The sequence below is a fragment of the Silene latifolia genome, chromosome 2, assembly GCF_048544455.1.
Source record: "Silene latifolia isolate original U9 population chromosome 2, ASM4854445v1, whole genome shotgun sequence".
Taxonomy (NCBI): Eukaryota; Viridiplantae; Streptophyta; class Magnoliopsida; order Caryophyllales; family Caryophyllaceae; genus Silene; species Silene latifolia.
The window spans coordinates 198,206,139-198,223,930 of NC_133527.1; the positions used below are offsets into that span (position 1 = coordinate 198,206,139).

The 17,792-nt window shown below is 36.6% G+C and overlaps 4 protein-coding genes across 4 annotated transcripts; 2 read left to right on the plus strand and 2 right to left on the minus strand.

The window, feature by feature from the left end:
* The first annotated feature begins 1,465 nt into the window (after window positions 1-1,465).
* On the plus strand, window positions 1,466-8,578 carry LOC141644347 (uncharacterized). The gene is made up of 7 exons (XM_074453850.1): window positions 1,466-1,919; window positions 2,732-2,980; window positions 3,096-3,204; window positions 3,549-3,669; window positions 3,896-4,633; window positions 5,374-6,964; window positions 7,858-8,578. Exons 2-7 carry the CDS (start codon window positions 2,785-2,787, stop codon window positions 8,268-8,270), a joined length of 3,168 nt encoding a protein of 1,055 aa, XP_074309951.1. The 5' UTR covers window positions 1,466-1,919; window positions 2,732-2,784; the 3' UTR covers window positions 8,271-8,578.
* A 1,036-nt stretch (window positions 8,579-9,614) lies between these two features.
* LOC141641952 (uncharacterized) lies at window positions 9,615-11,361 on the plus strand. Its single transcript, XM_074450592.1, has 5 exons — window positions 9,615-9,944; window positions 9,986-10,191; window positions 10,351-10,375; window positions 10,488-10,628; window positions 11,020-11,361. Exons 1-5 carry the CDS (start codon window positions 9,615-9,617, stop codon window positions 11,290-11,292), a joined length of 975 nt encoding a protein of 324 aa, XP_074306693.1. The 3' UTR covers window positions 11,293-11,361.
* On the minus strand, window positions 11,295-13,297 carry LOC141632666 (uncharacterized). The gene is made up of 2 exons (XM_074445190.1): window positions 12,888-13,297; window positions 11,295-11,627 (listed from the first exon to the last, which is right to left on the minus strand). The coding sequence occupies exons 1-2, from the start codon at window positions 13,241-13,243 to the stop codon at window positions 11,477-11,479; spliced, it is 507 nt and encodes a 168-aa protein (XP_074301291.1). The 5' UTR covers window positions 13,244-13,297; the 3' UTR covers window positions 11,295-11,476.
* A 376-nt stretch (window positions 13,298-13,673) lies between these two features.
* LOC141644348 (actin-11-like) lies at window positions 13,674-16,828 on the minus strand. Its single transcript, XM_074453851.1, has 5 exons — window positions 16,658-16,828; window positions 16,349-16,418; window positions 15,264-15,657; window positions 14,161-14,774; window positions 13,674-14,079 (listed from the first exon to the last, which is right to left on the minus strand). Exons 2-5 carry the CDS (start codon window positions 16,406-16,408, stop codon window positions 14,014-14,016), a joined length of 1,134 nt encoding a protein of 377 aa, XP_074309952.1. The 5' UTR covers window positions 16,409-16,418; window positions 16,658-16,828; the 3' UTR covers window positions 13,674-14,013.
* Window positions 16,829-17,792: the final 964 nt, after the last annotated feature.

Consider the following 17,792-nt stretch of genomic DNA (forward strand, 5'->3'; position numbering starts at 1 on the left):
ACATGTGAGAAGAAGATTACATTTTGTGAACTTCTTTATATGACCGCCCCCCCACCTCTATGAAAACGACTTCATCATTGCATTGAGATTATGTAAAGGTGTTTATATTGCAATTAAAGGTTAATTAATGATAATTATAATCATTGTAGACTATTTAAAGCCTATATAATTAGGTAAAAATGAGTGATTTTAGTTATAGATATGTAGCATGTACTAAACATTGTGACAAAACCAATCAAACTACTTCATATTACTCACATGGATAGCTCATGTGATCATATGGATGGTTATGTACTTATGCAATTAGGCTTTTAGGTTTTTATTTGTCGCGACATCTAAAATAGCAGACGTAGACATTGATCGAATCAATGTCATTGTTTATGTCGAAACAAATTAGAACGTGTATTTAACAGTGCAGTGATTTATGATTTATCCTTTCTACGTGAAAATGTAAAATATAATAACTTGTATTTGATATATGAACTAAATTTATGTAAGGAATTGCTAAACATATCAAATCAAAATACTATAATGCTCCACCATATTAAATGCTTAACCTATCACAAAATACTATGCTTTATTTCTTCTCAATATGAACAAAATATCTACCCAAATATAATTCTTTTGTTGTAAAATTCTGTCTTGTTTTGGCACCTCATATGCGACCAAAACACAATTGTAATGAATGTTTTTAGACACATTATTATAGTGCTCAATGCTCATATATTACTTTCACATTGTACTCTCCCACTCAAATAAAAGAGGGAGATACCTCTACTCGACTCGAATCTGAAATAAACTGAATATTATACATAAAAAACAAAAATTAGAGTAAAAATACAGATACTTATGTAGAAGTAGTGACGGTCCAGTGACGGAACTTGAAAGTGAACTCGGGGGCGAAAAATTTCAGCGAGGGCGAACAAGTAATGGTTTAAAGGGAGGTAAAAAAAAATTTTAACTAAAAATTTCGAATTTTCCATCCACCAGCGGGGGCGAGTGCCCCTGCTAACGCCCCTAGCTCCACCAGTAAAACGACATTTATAAGACTAATTTGAAACAAATATATCACACCGTTTCTTTTGATCAATTCTTCACATTCGGATTAAAGATAAAAATTAAAGGATAAATACTGTACAAAAATGAAAAAATAACTAGTATTTAGCCCCTTTTTTATTTGATGTTTGTGCCTTTAACTTTAATTTTTATAAAATTTTTTTAGTGAATTTTTTTAAAAGATTATACCATTAGATTTCTTACCGAATTAGCTTTTATATGAGTATATATATTATAATATTTGTTCATTTAGATATTACTCGTAAATAGAAAAATGAATGTAAAAATGACTTATATAAAAACTCAGAGAGTAAAAACTAACTTTTACATACTTAAACAGGAAAACGTAAAGAAATGACCGAGACTCCCAAAACGGAAATATTGAAAAGGATAGAGGATGGAAAGGAAAGAAAGCCACAGGCACAGCTGAACTGGATTCTAACAGTGTGGCACATTCTGTAATAATCACAAAACAACAACTACTGATAAAAACCCACCTTTCAATTTATATTCTCTTAATTATTTTTTAAAAATTTAATTACAGATTTCTCAGCAGAGAACACTACCTGAGAAAGAATGAAGAATTGCTGATAAAATCAATTGAAAAGATTGATTTTTTTTTTCTGGGTTTGTTAATTTTATTCACATTTTATCTAATTTTGTATGAAAAACAATTGTATTATTAAGTACAGTATTGAAGATTTTCTGGGTTTTCTATCATCATTTGATCTACAGTAGATCCAACAGTTTATGTTTTTGATTAATTTTGTTAATTGAAGAATTTTGAGGGGATTTTATGAAGTGGGTAGTGTTGAAAAGTCATTGACTTGAAGTGATACAAGTTCCAAGTTCATATCTTTTTGGTAAGTTTATGTTCTTTTTAGGAAAATTGATAAAGGGTTGATTTTTGTTGATGTTAATTAGGGTTTTATTAGGTGGAATTGATGGTAATGAAGTTGAATTTAGTATGATTATTATGAGGTGTTAATGTAATTTTGTTGGTTTTTGTTGATGTTGATTAGGGTTTTTTAGGTGGTGTTGATGGTAATGAAGTAGAATTTAGTATGATTATGAAGTTTTAATGTAATGTTGTTGATTAAGTGAGCTGTTATAGACTTGCAGTTGTATGTGGTGTGGGAAGTATGAGTTTGTTTGAGTGAAGATCTTGATATATTCCGTCTCGTCTGTTCATTTCATTTTCATTCGTTTGTTCAAAATCCGTTGAGAGGGATTTTGAACAAACGTATGGAAATGAATTGAATAGAGGGTGTATGAATTATGGCTTAATTGGTAATGTGGTGAAGAGGGTGTTCAATTGTTGCCATGTTTGAGCACACATTTGCACAATAGTTGAACTGTAATGTTGCTCTGAGCGAGAGCGGAGATATTGTTGGCATTTGGCAGTTGTGGCCAGGAATTTGCCCTGATTAAGGTTGTTCCTCTTAGCTGGAGGGGTGATTGTAATGACTGGGTTCAAAAACCGTCAAAATTATTGCATATTGTAACAGCAATGTGGTAATGAAGTGTATTTTAAGCTAAATTGGAAGTATCTAGAGTAAAACCTGGTTTCGGAAACCTGAATTTTGATTGCGAGAACTTTATTAGTAATGGAATTTATTATCTTTGGTGGGCAAGTATCACAAGCTTATGTATTTTCTTCGGCTGATTGCTTCAGGGTATGGGTTGCATTGCTTGACGCCAAAGTTGGGAGTGATTTAGGCATTCAAGATGCCACCTTCTCCGTCCTTGGGGCGCTCTTCCAGGGGTGATTCCCGTAGTGATAGCCATAAGAGAGGACGTAGTCTTGAGGGCGTGTTATCTTTTAAAGAAAAAGACGATGATCTTGCTTTATTCAACGAATTGCAAAGCAGAGAAAGACAGAATTTCCTCCTTGAGTCAACTGACGATTTTGAAGATTTGTTATGTAATTTCTTCTGCTCTTATACTTCATTTGTTGTTTGAAATGTGAAGTATTTCATAGGCAATTCAATGCTTAATGGTGCTAAATGTCTGTGTAACTTGCATTTGTGAATTTCCAGCTTCCAGAGCCAAGCCATTTACGGATTTCAAGCTTGGAATCAATATCCCTGTTCGAGGAGAGACCAGTGATCTGCTCAATGTAGATGGTGACAAGAACGATTATGAGTGGTTGGTGTTATTTGTAATTCAGTCGTTGGCCATTTATTCATGTAGTCGAACTTTTATTTATTTATTTATTTATTTATTTGTAGTAGGTCAGTAACTAGATGTTTCCCGTCCACTGTCCTATCTAATTCCATGATTTCCTTCTCTGTTGAAATACGGAGTACTAGGTATAATGATTTTTAATGACAATCTGAGTCTGTGTGTATGTGTTTGATTACTAAGTGTTGTGAGTGAATGGATAAACAAGCATAACATTTACCGATATTACTTGCTGGGTATCGTGCTTTATATTTCTTAAAAGTTTCAGGCGGTAATTCTAACATAGTGTTTACCTCTTCAATTGGAAGGTTATTAACTCCTCCGGAGACCCCTCTTTTTTCATCATTGGATGATGAGCCAGCCGCTGCCAACCTAGTACATAGTGGTAGAGCTCGAAGCCGACCAATTTCCATTTCAAGATCATCTACTGTGAGTCAAAGTTCATTGATTATCCAAGTATCGTAGGGGTCTATGGAACTTATCTTTTGATTTATAATCCCTCTATCCCAGAAAATAGTTTTGGTTTGTCCTTTGAATCATTTGTGCTGCTAGTGGCTGGGACAAACCAAAATAGGATTTACGAAATTAATGGCTGGAAAAATGGAGTACTTGGTAATTTGGTATCACATTGATTATTTTTACGTTTATGTTACAGATGGAAAAAAGTCAGAGAAGTAGTAGAGGCAGCGCCAGTCCCCAGCGTTTGAGTCCATCTCCTCGGTCTGGGACTAGTACTTTTCAAGGAAGACCATCTTCTGCTCCTCACTCAAATCCAGGTCTTTTACGGTCTAGTTCTCCATCACGAAGGCCATCACCTCCCCCAGTCAAACATTTAACCCCTCCCCCAAGATCTTTAACTCCAACTTCTCGGAGATCGACAGGTAGCTCTCCTAGTTCAATGGGTATGTCGGGGACGAGGGGAATTTCTCCTGCAAGGACGAGTCGTGGAAATTCAGCATCACCGAAAGTCAGAGCATGGCAGTCTAACATTCCTGGCTTCTCCTTAGAGGCACCTCCCAATCTCCGGACTTCGTTGGCTGATCGACCGGCATCTTATGTTAGAGGGTCTTCGCCAGCATCTAGAACAAGCAGAGATTCATCCTCAAAATTTGGCAGGCAGTCAATGTCTCCAACTCCTTCTAGAAGCATCGGTTCATCTCATAGTCACGATCGTGATAGGCTGAGCTCACACAGTAAAGGTTCTATAGTCTCATCGGGGGATGATGATGCTGACTCATTGCAGTCTACTCCTGTGAGTGTCTCTGAGCGCCCTGTGTCTAGAAAGGGGGCCAGTGGGTATCCCGGTGGAAGGCCATTAGCTTTTACGAAGAAATCTACAAAGACGTTTTCCCCAAGTTCTGTTCCAAAGCGATCATTTGACTCTGCCATAAGGGTACTTCTTATTTTCTCTGCTTATTTGTATTACTTACCATAACTAGTGCCGTATCTCTCTTTAAATGGTATTTGCAGCAAATGGCATCCATTAAATTCTTTGACCTGATGAATAAATTTGCAAGCTGGATTTATGAGTTGTGAGTTGTGAGTGATTCTCATCTTCTAAAGGTCCGAGTAGTTATTCCGGTCACAATAGCCAGTAACTCCATATCTTCAAGCATATAAAATTGCATATTTACGTATAGGAGAATCCATTACCTTAAGAGACGGTATATTAATTTTGTTCAAGCAGATTGTGTTGGTTCTATTTGGCTCCTGGTTACCTGAAAGTTTCTGTTTTTTGCCAAAAAAAATGTTGAATTATGCAATTTAAGTTGATACATGCCAAAATTCAAACTGGCAGTTTATGAGTTTACCTATGTCAATAACTAATAGTTATGGTTAAACTTTTGACCGAGGTGGTCAGGGAATAAACTTATATTACTCGGACTCAGTTGCTAATGTTGGACATGACACAGGTGTCGAAGTGCCAGAATGGCATTTTGTGAAAAAAACTTCATGTTTTGTGCCTAAATTTCTAAAATGAAGTGTGAAATTGTATTTAAACAAACAGATCTTTGTATTTAAACTACCAAACTTTGTTATATGTCTTGGTCTTTTCAGCAATTTCAACAAGAAGTTGTTCATACATTTTTTGTCCTGGCTATCTTATGTGAGTAACTCACCTGTTGTTTGTAGGATCGAAGAAGTCCGCAGAGTATGTTCAGACCACTCTTATCCAGTGTCCCAAGTTCCACCTTCCATTCTGGAAAAACCAGTACCGCTCACCACTCACTGATATCGAGGAATTCTTCTGTTACTACCAGTAGTAATGCAAGTTCTGACCTGGCAACAAGTGCAGCACTTGATACTGAAGGAAGTGATCAATATCAGGATGACCGGGCTACTGATTGCGTTAGGGCAACCTCTTCTGATATTCATGATGAGGTATTTGAATTTGATAAGATGGATGCTCGACCTGAAGACACTGCACATGAGAGCAATCATGTTTCGTCTCAATCTGCTGCTTGTGGTGCTCCTATAGGAGCTGGTCAGTTGGATGCGCAAGGTGATGTGATAATTGATGGCCATAGTAAAATTTTAATTTGTTCTATATGTGGCAGCCGCTATCGTCCTGATGAACTGTCGGAAAGTGAAGATAATATATGTTTTGAATGCAAACACGCGGAGCCCACCAATAGTTTTTCAGACCCTTTGATAGATCACTCTGAGGAATCACAATTTGAGGCTCCTTTAAGTGATTCTCAATCGAGGGACGTATCTGAGATTACCCAAAATCAAGAGTGCACACCTGAAGCTGCACATCATGATAGTCAACTAAGCAACTTAGAAAATATGGATGTCATTCCCGAGCAGCAAGTAGCTAGAGAACATAGAACTTTAGATGATCCATCTGATACTAGCAATATCAATGCTAAAGAAGGGGCTGGTATTTCGGTTCTTTTGAACAGGTCTAGCAGTGTTAAAGGGCCTATAGCTCATGGTAGGACTATCAATAGCAGCGCGATTTCGTTTGAGGATCTATCTTATGCAAGAGACTTAACCAGTTCTCTACGGAGCTCTGTTGGCCATGGTAGCTTTTCTGCTTCATCCTCCATTGATTTGACTTCAGCTAGACACGGAGACACATTTGTTCGGAGACAGTTAAGTGGAAAATTATCGGACTCAAACTCAAAACCGCAGAGTACTGTATCTTCATTCTCAGGAACCTCAGTGCCTGTGTATCAAAGCGTTGGACTTTCAACAAGCTCCCATGAAGGAAGTTTAGAAGGGTCTCTTGGTAATGTAAGGCATATTGTCTCAGGCGAAAGGCCTACTACACCTTCAGATCAAGTAGCGTCTTTAGAAAATGCAGAATTGCTCAATAATGATCCTTCTGCTGCTAGGGCGCCAATAACTGAGGCTTCTGTAGGGGAAAGCCATGACCTTCACGAAATTGATGAAGGTCAAGAAAAGAGAATAGGCCATGTCGAAAATGCAAGTGTGTCAGAGTTGGATGAAACTTTGCTTGCAGAAGAAGGTACTACGTCAGAGAACAGGAATAACAGGATTCCTGAGGAAGATGTTGAAGAAGATCCACTTCAATGTTCTTTGTCTACAATGTCGGAAATAGAAATAAGTGACTCGCATCCTAGCTCTCCGGGGTCTCAAATTGACGTGGTCTTTGGAGAGGACTTGGAAGATTCTTCAACTCTAATGCATCATGATACAAATGGCAAGGATGCTTCTCTTGAGTATGCGGAGTCTGATCACGCTGATATAATTGTTGGTATGCATCCTCCCTAGATTTTTTCTTCCGATGTTTTTTCTGTTGCGATTTTGTCCCACCTATGCATATTAAGGATGACACTAAATTTCTTAGGGTTAGCCCAGTTCTCTTGATAACTACCCATGGTATTAGATATCGTTTGTACGCATACAAGACCTCACTTCTAGGAACTCATTATTGTTAAAGAAGGAATATATGATTATTGGTTTGGTTTCACATTTGAGACCATTTCATACAAGACTCACTATCGTTTCTAGTCGTGGTTGCCAAAGTGGTTGTCACACCACTTCTCAGCTGTTGCTTCAAAATGTGGCCATCACATTAAAATGTGGCCATTAGAACTTTCAACTCTTTTACAGAGGATCACGTTTCTGTGACATGAACCATATGCAATTAAATAAGGAATGCATAAGCTTATGGGTTGGTCTTGCATGCGAGATTTATCGCCTACAATCTCTTCTCATACAAGTGTCTGGTGTAAATATTGGTGGTGAGTACTTGCTATTTGGGACTCTTGAGCCCTTGTGTTATTTCTCATACACGGGAAATAATAAGTACCAATGATGGAGGAGGGACTATTCATAATTTGTTTTCCGAGAAAGGTTTCGTAACTCGTCTGTTAGCATCTAAAGTTAAACATTCTTGTCGGTTAGATTTGTCTTCCGCTTTAGATATCTTAGGATGTTCAATAGGAAGAAGGTTCATAAGAACATGATGAAAACGGTTATTGTATATATTTATAGTACATACCACATCTCTGACGCGTGGCATACTGATAGTTATCTTAGGACTGGTTATCTGTTGCATTCCGCTTTAGATATCTTAGGACTGGTTTACAAGCTTGCACACGGACCATATACCGACCTGACCTTAAGTTTTGTTCATTCTTACAGAGGAATCAACGGTGGCCATGGAGGACCAGGAAGGGAAGATGAGAAAAAGTCTGACCCTAGAAGAAGCAACCGACACAATTCTCTTCTGCAACTCCATCATTCATGATCTGGCTTATAAGGCAGCAAGTATCGCAATTGAGAAAGAAAAAGAAAATCTAGAACCATTCGAACGTCCAAGGCCCACCCTCACAATCCCAGATAGAAGGGACCCACGTGGATTTTCTTCTAGCAGGACTCCAAAATCGCAAAAAGCCAGAAAGAAGCGGACAACAGAAACCGAGGTAAAACCTCCTCTTATGCAAAACGATGAGAAGTCAAACGAACCCATGGTTCGTAATGTTGGTATTCCGAACTACGGAAATAGCATGAAGCCTCCAAAGCTGGAATCAAAGTGCAACTGCACAATCATGTGATTTTCTCAGTTTTGGCTGTTTCGCGAAACTTGTTTAATGATTGCGAAATTTGTTTATTCCTCTGCCAAATTATTTGTAATGTTGAGGTGCATAGATGTTGTAAAGTAATCTTGTCAAATTAGGTTGAAATTATAAGAGAGAGGCATTTTAGGTAAGTATCATCCTGCTCCAACAACCACATGAATGTTCCATTCACTGCCAACTGCCAAGTATTTCAGGTTAGATTATTTGGTAATCTTGCCATAATTTGTTTCATTTAACCGATCAACGGAATAAGAAAAGGCGGTCATCGCTTCTGCTTGTTGTTATTATTATGTCTATACTTAATACTCTGCATGTCAATACCATTTAGCTATTTTATAATAAATTCGTGTAAGACAGGCTTACAGAATTATTTGTGAAGGGAATATAAGCTTTACGCATCAGAGAACAGTGTTCTTTTTTTAGTTATGTGCCAGAGTAATAAAGACTTGGAAGTACATTGCCTTCTTCAAATCTTGTTTGCCTTCTTCAAATCTTGTTACATAAGTTACTCGACTCTTCGTCCTTTTAGGTCATAGCCCTATCTAGACCTGGCAAACAGATTGTGTCGTGTCGGGTTCGTGTTCGTGTTCGTGTCACATGTAAACGGGTTACAAACCCTCCAACCCAAACCCGACCCAATTAAATATCGTGTCGTGTTCGTGTCGACCCACTTACATAAATGGGTCATCAAGCCTCAACCCAAACTCGTTAATTTCGTGTCGGTTCGTGTTATGTCATTTTTTGCCAGCTCTAGCTCTATCCTATGCCCTAATATTTTCTTTTTAAAGAAGATATATTTATAATATCGCAGATACGTGTGTAAATTGTTTTATACAATACAAATATTATTGCGGGTTGTTATTTTACTTACGTGGAGATTACTTAATTACCTTTAATTGGCTATTTTTAAGTAATAAAATATAGTTTTATTAATTAATAAGTTCATTGCAAAACCGTCTTAGAAAAGACCTCACAACATCCTCATTGCTCAAGGATTCTCATAATATTTCCTAATATTTTACCGAGTAACTCATAAGACCAATACACCTATTTAAAGAGGGAATTTTGCAAATCAAAAAAAAAAAAACAAAATATTTCTTATTATACTCCCTCTTATTCACTATAATCTTCCGTATTTCCTAAAACAAAATTATTCAGGTAATCTTCCACCTTCTATTTTTGGAAACTTTTACTCTTATTTTATTTATTGCTCTCTCCTATCACCAAACACCACGCTCTATTTTATTACTTTCTTTATTATCCTGGTTCCTTTTAATCTCATAATTAAGTTTGTTTCTTCAAGGTCTTGTAAAATAAGTCATGGCGACAACATCGTGGCGGCCTTCCTTAAAATCATGTGACCAGGCTCGGCGCATAGGTGAAGAGAGTGATGATCTTTTCGGTAAGCTGCCTGAAGAAATTTTGATGTCAATAATGTCTTACTTTACTGTGAAAGAAGCTGCTAGATTTAGTCTTGTTTCCCGCCAATGTGAAGTCATATGGCGATATTTTCCAGTGTTGATCTTCGAAGATTACAAAGCCATGGAAACGATTTGGGATAGTTGGGATGCAATTTTTGAAGACAGAGCTTGCTTTGTAAGGAAGGTTGATCGTGTTCTCGAAAAGCATTTGGGAACAACTATAGATGAACTTCTCTTGATCTGCCACCTAAGTTGACCGGCGGTTTCAAGTCTTGTTGTCTAACGTCTCTTTGTCTTAGAGATGTGAATGTCAGCGATGAATTCTTTGATTACCTCCCTCATTCCTGCCCACTCCTAGAGACGTTGTGCATCGAAAATTCGAGATGTTTAACTAGAGTAACCGGTTCATTACAAGTAAAACGGTTAGAGGTCACTCGCTGCCATAATCTGGAAAAAATCGAGGTTTCAGCCCGAAAGCTTAATTCCTAGATACTTTATTGCTTCTTTTCTATTGAGATACACATTGTGGATGCTCCCTTACTCTTTGAGATGTCAATTGGCTCGAACCGGCTATTTCCCGATGTATTCGACTGCCTTTCAGACATTTTGTCCCAGTTGGTATATCTGAATCTAAGGATTGACCTAGCTCGACCTTTGCTGGTTAGTCCTCGTTTATTCTGTGAAATGTACTCTCTCCGTCTCAATCATTCTTTGAATAAATTAAACAGACTCTTTAACTATAATGTTTTATTTTATGTCTTCTTATTACTAGGGGAAACTGATGAATGATGTGGCTATGCCAAAACTTGAACATCTAGAATTTCAAGTTTCGAATGCAATGGTTCACTCAAGCCTCTATAGATGTATAATCGTCCTCGCATCATCCCCTAATCTGCAGAAGCTGACATTAAAGGCATGAACCCCTTTTCCTTGTTTGGGCTTGTAATTAGATTTTTTTGACCTGGATTTCAATTCATGGATTATACAACCAGTTGTATATGTTGTATAATGTAGAATCTGAGCTTTGTGATAAATATTCGAGCTTTATGTTAAATAATACGAGATTTATTAGAAAGTATTGAAATCATCTATTTACACATTAAAAACATGAACTTTGAATTAGCTTAGGAAAATACATATAAGCTCGGATTCTTATACCTTAGTTGTACGATGTTTATGGTACAACTGGATGTATAATCCTATTTGTCGATTTTTAATATTATCGACCAACTTGTTTGGGCTTGTTTAAACTTGTATGATTGTTTGTTAAGCTCTAAGTTGATATTAATTGGTTATGTTTGTAGTTGGAGAATTTTGGGACCAAAGAACGCAATCGGGAAGTGCGAAGGTGCGTTAGCTATGGGTCTCCCCTAACATGCTTGAAAACGTTGGAGCTGGTTGGCTACAGGGGAAAGCCAGTGGATCTTGAGCTTGCATTCTTTGTGCTTGAGAATGCTAGTATGCTTGAAGAGATCATTGTCGACTTCATCATCCCGTTGAATGACAACGTTAAGCGAGAACGACTAGAAATGCTCCAGATGAAGATACCACAAGGCGTAAAGTTAACAGTTAAGTAAACTTGTTTATTTATAAGAAAAACAGTTTAGAAATTAGATCTGAAAGTCCAAACTGCTGTGGTTTCTGTAGAAACATATATAAATATAACAATCGTTAAAACTTCGAATTTTGAACTAGAAGGTTCCGACTAAGACATCAAGTATCAAAGATATAAATCTGAACATCTGAATAATCGCTTTCGCCTCAGTTTATTCCAACCGCCGGCACCTCGTCGCTCTTAAATGCCTTCATCATCTCTCGCGTAATCTCCTCAACAAACTCCAAATCTGACATCGCTGCTTCTCCGACGGCATCTGCAGGTCCCTCCAGCAGCTTCTTTGCAGCACCAAAGTACCTGATCAAGACTAAACATTAATCATATAACTTCGATTTTATTAGATTCTTTACCCCTTTCGCTAATTACAATTAAGCCTCCTCTCAAATCTTTAAAATATCAATTAGACAGTACATGAAAACAACAAACCGATTGTACGCATACAACAACTTCATACAATCTTTACAATTACAAAACGAGCATAATTTAACACGAAAATACGGACATTTTTTTGGTTAAATGGAGTTTTTTTTTTTTGAGTTAGGAATCGAACCCAGGACCACTTGTTTAAGAGATGAGAGCCCTTACCACTCATACCAGCCAACTTTGATTCGGTTAAATGGGGGTTAATTAGCAAATTAAACTAATTGGAGAATTAGTATCCGTTTCAAACTATTTTGCCCCAATGGGTCCACGTCATCACTTTTTATTTTTTTTCCAGTTTTATACGAAAACGCTAAGAATTTTCCAGTTTTTATACGAAAACGCTAAGAAACCTAGCGGCTTATATCCCTGCCATTTTTGTAATACCAATAAGTTTTTTTTGTGGGAATGTAAGCCGCTAAACTTCTTAGGGTGTTTGCATGAAAGTTGCAAGACTTAAAGCACTTTGGAAGATGACAAAATATGGAGCCGCTAGGGATCTTAATTAGCGGCTTTATATGTTCTGTATTTTTCTAATAAAAGGAAGTTCTTGCAATGAGAACTCAAGTTCGAAGTCTGCTATTAAAGGATTTTTTCCCGAATTCAGTGCTCTCCGAACCGTGCGGGAGGGTTTGAATCTTAATCTGAAGTTGACCTTTTTCTTGGAACCTACCAGGGTATCTAATCATGTTCGCTCCCCATGCTTTCGGTCTCAGCTGGGTTCAGAGGACACTTCAACTTGCACTTGTTGCTACAAAAATTGTATGCATACAGACATAAAAACTGGAAAAAAATAAATAAAAGTGATGACGTGGACTCATTGGGGCAAAAATAATTTAAAATGGACCCTAAATTCCCAATTAATTTGCTAAATAACGCCAATTAACCAAAAAATTCGAAAATATGTTGCATAGGATCATTACGACTATAAACGAGCAATATAACATGAAATATTGAAATTAAGCCAGTGTCCGCACACAACAGCTTCATACAATCTTTACAATTACAAAATATAACACGAAGAGTCGAAGATACGTTGCATACGATCATTACGACTATAAAACGAGCAATATAACATGAAATTACGCGTTTCTATGCATCAAACGGTTTCATAAGAGTTTAAATCAAACAAATTACCTGTAACCCCTGTTAGGGTTGAGAGCACCGAGCTCAAGAATACGCTTCTCCGAGTGAGATTTCTCCAGAGTAAGCTTATTAATCTCGTCATTCAAATCACGAAGGCGGAGTTCGGCAAGCTCAAGAATACGCCTCTCCCAGTTAGATTTCTCCAGAATAAGGTTATTAATCTCGTCATTCAAATCACGGAGGCGGTGTTCGCCGAGATCTTCGTTCTGGATAAACGCAACTTTACGACCAATTTCACGAAGGACTTGTTGACGCCATTTGTCAGCGAGGGCGGGGTCGCAACACTCCGAAACTGAGATAGGACGGCCTACTTTAGGTTTCTTCATTTCTTCTTCCTTCATCTCCATAGTTGGATTGAATTAGGGTTTCCTTCACTGTTTCGAATTTTGTATATTGAATGACTGAATATATACGTAATACATCGAGTATTTATATACATCGTATACCCTAAGTTGTTACCTTTTACAATTCTATATACTTTAGATAACTTAATATACATAACTTAATATCCAAGATAAATATCGTCTACTCCCTCCGTCCCGGTCAATTGTTGTCCTTTGGTTTTGACACAAAAATCAAGGAAAAAGAGAAATGAGCCAATTAATAAATGACAAGTGGAACAAATTGAGTGTGAATGATTAAATTACTCATCAAGTTCATTCTTAAAATAAAAAGGACAATAATTAACTGAGACACCCAAAACTGGAAAAGGACAACAAATAATCGGGACAGAGGAAGTAATAGACTTAATATCCAAGATAACTTAATATACATACCTTAATATCCAAGACACAATGTTATTAACCTGACTCATAATTGACCAAATCCGAAATGATCTCAAGTGACTTGACATTACAGGTACTAAGTCATACGGACTATTAATCTTATTTACATCAAAATTAAACGTTTATTGGTTGCAACGTTCTATAATAAATACGAGTAACTAATTTTGTAAAATAATCCAACTTCGTTAATGAATAAAAATTTCCAAGTGAAAGTTCCTTATCCCACAAAATCTAAACATGAAAACAACCAAAGCTAAACTGAATAGACTAGCTTAAGCCGCCCTTTCGAAACAAATTGCTGTATTCTCTTCGTCGAATGGTTTTTGATGAACTCAGAAGCATTTCCTGTGCACAATTGACGGCCCTGATTCATCGTACTCTGCCTTTGCTATCCACATCTACATTTTCCGAAAACAAACACAATTAACATAACAATTATTTCGAAAACAAACACAATTGACGGACCTGATTCATCGTACCTGCTGAAATGTACTAAGGGATGCCAAGATAGATCCACCAATCCATACACTGTACTTCCTCTCAGGCGGTGCAACGACTTTAATTTTCATGCTACTAGGCGCGAGAGCAGTAATTTCCTTGCTCATTCTATCGGCGATACCAGTAAACATAGTTGTACCACCACTAAGTACAATGTTTCCGTATAAGTCTTTCCTGATATCGACATCACATTTCATAATCGAGTTATATGTGGTTTCATGGATACCGGCAGCTTCCATTCCTATGAAAGACGGTTGGAATAAGACTTCCGGGCACCTGAATCTCTCCCCGCCAATAGTGATCACCTGCCCGTCGGGCAGCTCATAGCTTTTTTCCACAGACGAGCTAGTGTTAGCGGTTTCCATTTCTTGTTCAAAGTCGAGTGCAATGTAAGAAAGCTTTTCCTTCATGTCCCTGACAATTTCTCGCTCTGCTGATGTTGTGAATGAGTACCCACGCTCCGTCAGGATCTTCATCATGTAGTCGGTGAGATCTCGGCCAGCCAAGTCAAGACGGAGGATTGCGTGAGGCAGGGCGTATCCTTCATATATGGGCACTGTGTGGCTTACACCGTCTCCAGAATCCAGCACAATGCCTGCAAGTCCATTTCATTACGTCACTACGTCAGCACAATGCCTGCAAGTCCATCTGAACTTTTTCGTTTTCTAAGATATGTACCCTTCGTTTTTCACAAAAAAACTTTGACCGACAATAATTACCTGTTACGAGTTCAGAAAACGGTAATTTTTTTTTTCAAACCAATTATCTCGTCAAAGACTTGAATTTAAAAAAAATTCACCGCTTTTTGAACTCATAGCCGGTAGCTATGGTTGGTCAAAGCTTTTGTAACGAATATATTTTGACCGACCATAATTCCCGACTACGAGTTGAGACGTGGTGAATTCTTTTTCAAACTGAAAAAAAAATGTTTTTATCATATTATGAACTTGATTGTAGCCAAGAGTTATTGACGGTCAAAGTTTGTTTTTTCAAGAAAAGAGGGGTACATTTCAGAAAATGAAAAAGTTGATGGGTACACGAGAGAATATCCCTTACTGTTTTGATACGTGTTTAGTTTACTTACCAGTGGTACGACCACTAGCATAGAGGGAAAGAACAGCCTGAATGGCGACATACATAGCAGGAGCATTGAACGTCTCAAACATAATTTGAGTCATTTTCTCGCGATTTGCCTTAGGATTTAAAGGCGCTTCAGTCAGTAGGACGGGATGCTCTTCTGGGGCAACACGAAGCTCATTGTAAAAGGTGTGATGCCATATCTTTTCCATGTCATCCCAGTTGCTGACGATACCATGCTCAATCGGATATTTAAGAGTTAATATTCCACGTTTTGATTGTGCTTCGTCCCCAACATATGCATCCTTTTGGCCCATGCCGACCATAACACCGGTGTGGCGTGGCCGGCCTACAATGCTAGGGAACACAGCTCTAGGAGCGTCATCACCAGCAAACCCAGCCTAAATTGAATACTTATATTATTAGTACATGGTCTGATTAAAAGACGAACACAAAAAATGTAACTCGTAGAGCTACGGAATTGAACAAATTCTTAAATGAAACGGTCTTATGAGCAGGAACGTGGATTCTAAGGATTATGAAACATTTTCCCTCCAAAAGCACTTCTTTAATTAAGGAAACAAATAAGATTGATTTTCTTCCATTAAACTATTATCCTTTTATAATATTTTCTTTTCATTAAAGTATAATTTTGTTATTAAACTCTAAAATATAACTATTGATTAAAATAAAATAAATTTGATATGCCCATAAATTATATATTGCTAAATTTTTCATTTGGAACTATTATTAATGATTGAGCGCATAATTACTTGTAGAAAATAAAACTATAAGCTCATATTATTAGCTTATATGATGATTTTTTTTTTTAGAAAATTTATAAATAGACATCATTAATACACATTTACTTCTTCTTTTTTTTTCCTCCAATCAGAATACTTAGGCGTGAAATATGAAAATTAATAACGTGTCGATTTAACCTATAACTAAAACACGCTAAAAATAACAATCCTATATATACCGCGCATGCACATACATTGCGCGAGATCTAAACTAGTTATATATTACAGTAATTAATATGAGACCGTTTTAGAGATTAATATTATTCATATTTTGCGGTAGGGAGTTTACCTTAACCATTCCAGTTCCATTATCACAAACAAGAGGCTGAATATCCTCCCCATCCGCCATCTTCTACCACCTGATTTTCGATTGGAAACCGTAATCAGTACCCTTATGTTTTGGACGAAAACTTATATTAGGGCATGAGACCTTGTACGTGTAAAACGGCCCTAATTCATCATTTTATGTCGACTTGTATTCATACAACGGTTGAGATCATATTATGCAACAATAATGATGACTAAACGAAACAATTAAAAAGACCAATAATCATAAACATTTAATTAACAAGACAAAAAACAAAATGCATAATATTACCTTAGTTAGATTAATTAATTGATATGAATCCTAAAAAATTACCCCAAGTGAGAAAAAAAAAAAGCAATGAAGAAAAAGTTGAGAAAATAAAAAATAGAGATAGAGAAAAAATGAAAGAAGAGGAAAGGAGGAGCTTGTTTTATGGAAATTTAATTGTTATCATTTGGCGACACTCACGAGTGGCCATGCACTTCAACATTTTTGCAATCATATGACATGTCGACATATGGATGTTAGTAGGGCGGATATAAGTCGATATTGCTTTGTATCAGTTGTATTTGGAGCAAGTACGGGTAAAGCTTAAGTGACTAATAGATTTCGAGGCTGTTAACCTCGGGTGGCTGTGGTATACGTAGTTTGCAAGCTACGACGTACACTCGAGAGTTTACCCAATGCAGACCAAAGATAGCGGTTGCGGTTTCCTTGTCATCAATTAAAATCCTCCTCCTCCTATATACTAAGAGAATAAATCTATCCACAATTTTCCCTCCAAAATTCACCCATGCTTTAATAGGGAAACAATTGTATATATGGGTGTTGACAAAAAATTTCATTTTAATAAGGCAACATATGAGAATTATAGTTATATCATGTGATAAACTTAAGTTTAACTTTTCTTTTAATTTGACATTTGACACCCTATATAAATCAAGATATGTACGGATACTAAAAATAAGTTTTGTTGATAAAAAAATCACCCTTCTACTAAAAGAATAAACTCTCTAATTTTTTTTATTTTACACAATTTTTTTCGTAGTTCCATTTTATGTCTTGTGATAATACAAAGGTACTACACTACTACAAGTTGACTATCTTCTTTTGCAAATTCTCTAATTTTATTATATAATTAGGTCATTACTTGAGGTAATTACTTGAGGTTATTCTTTTAGTAAATGTAATCATATAATAATATTATTTTTAATAATGACCTAACTTATATAATTAGGTTCACTTAAAACATCGATCTTATTTCTTGTGAAAACTATCAAATATTTTGTCACATAACCCTTAAGTATGTTACCAAGTTATAATGTTTAACGTCTTTGTACATTATTATCTAAAAAACCGCGCATTTGTGCGGGATCTACACTAGTTACACTTAAAAGATTAATATAATTGTTGTACCCACCTCTTA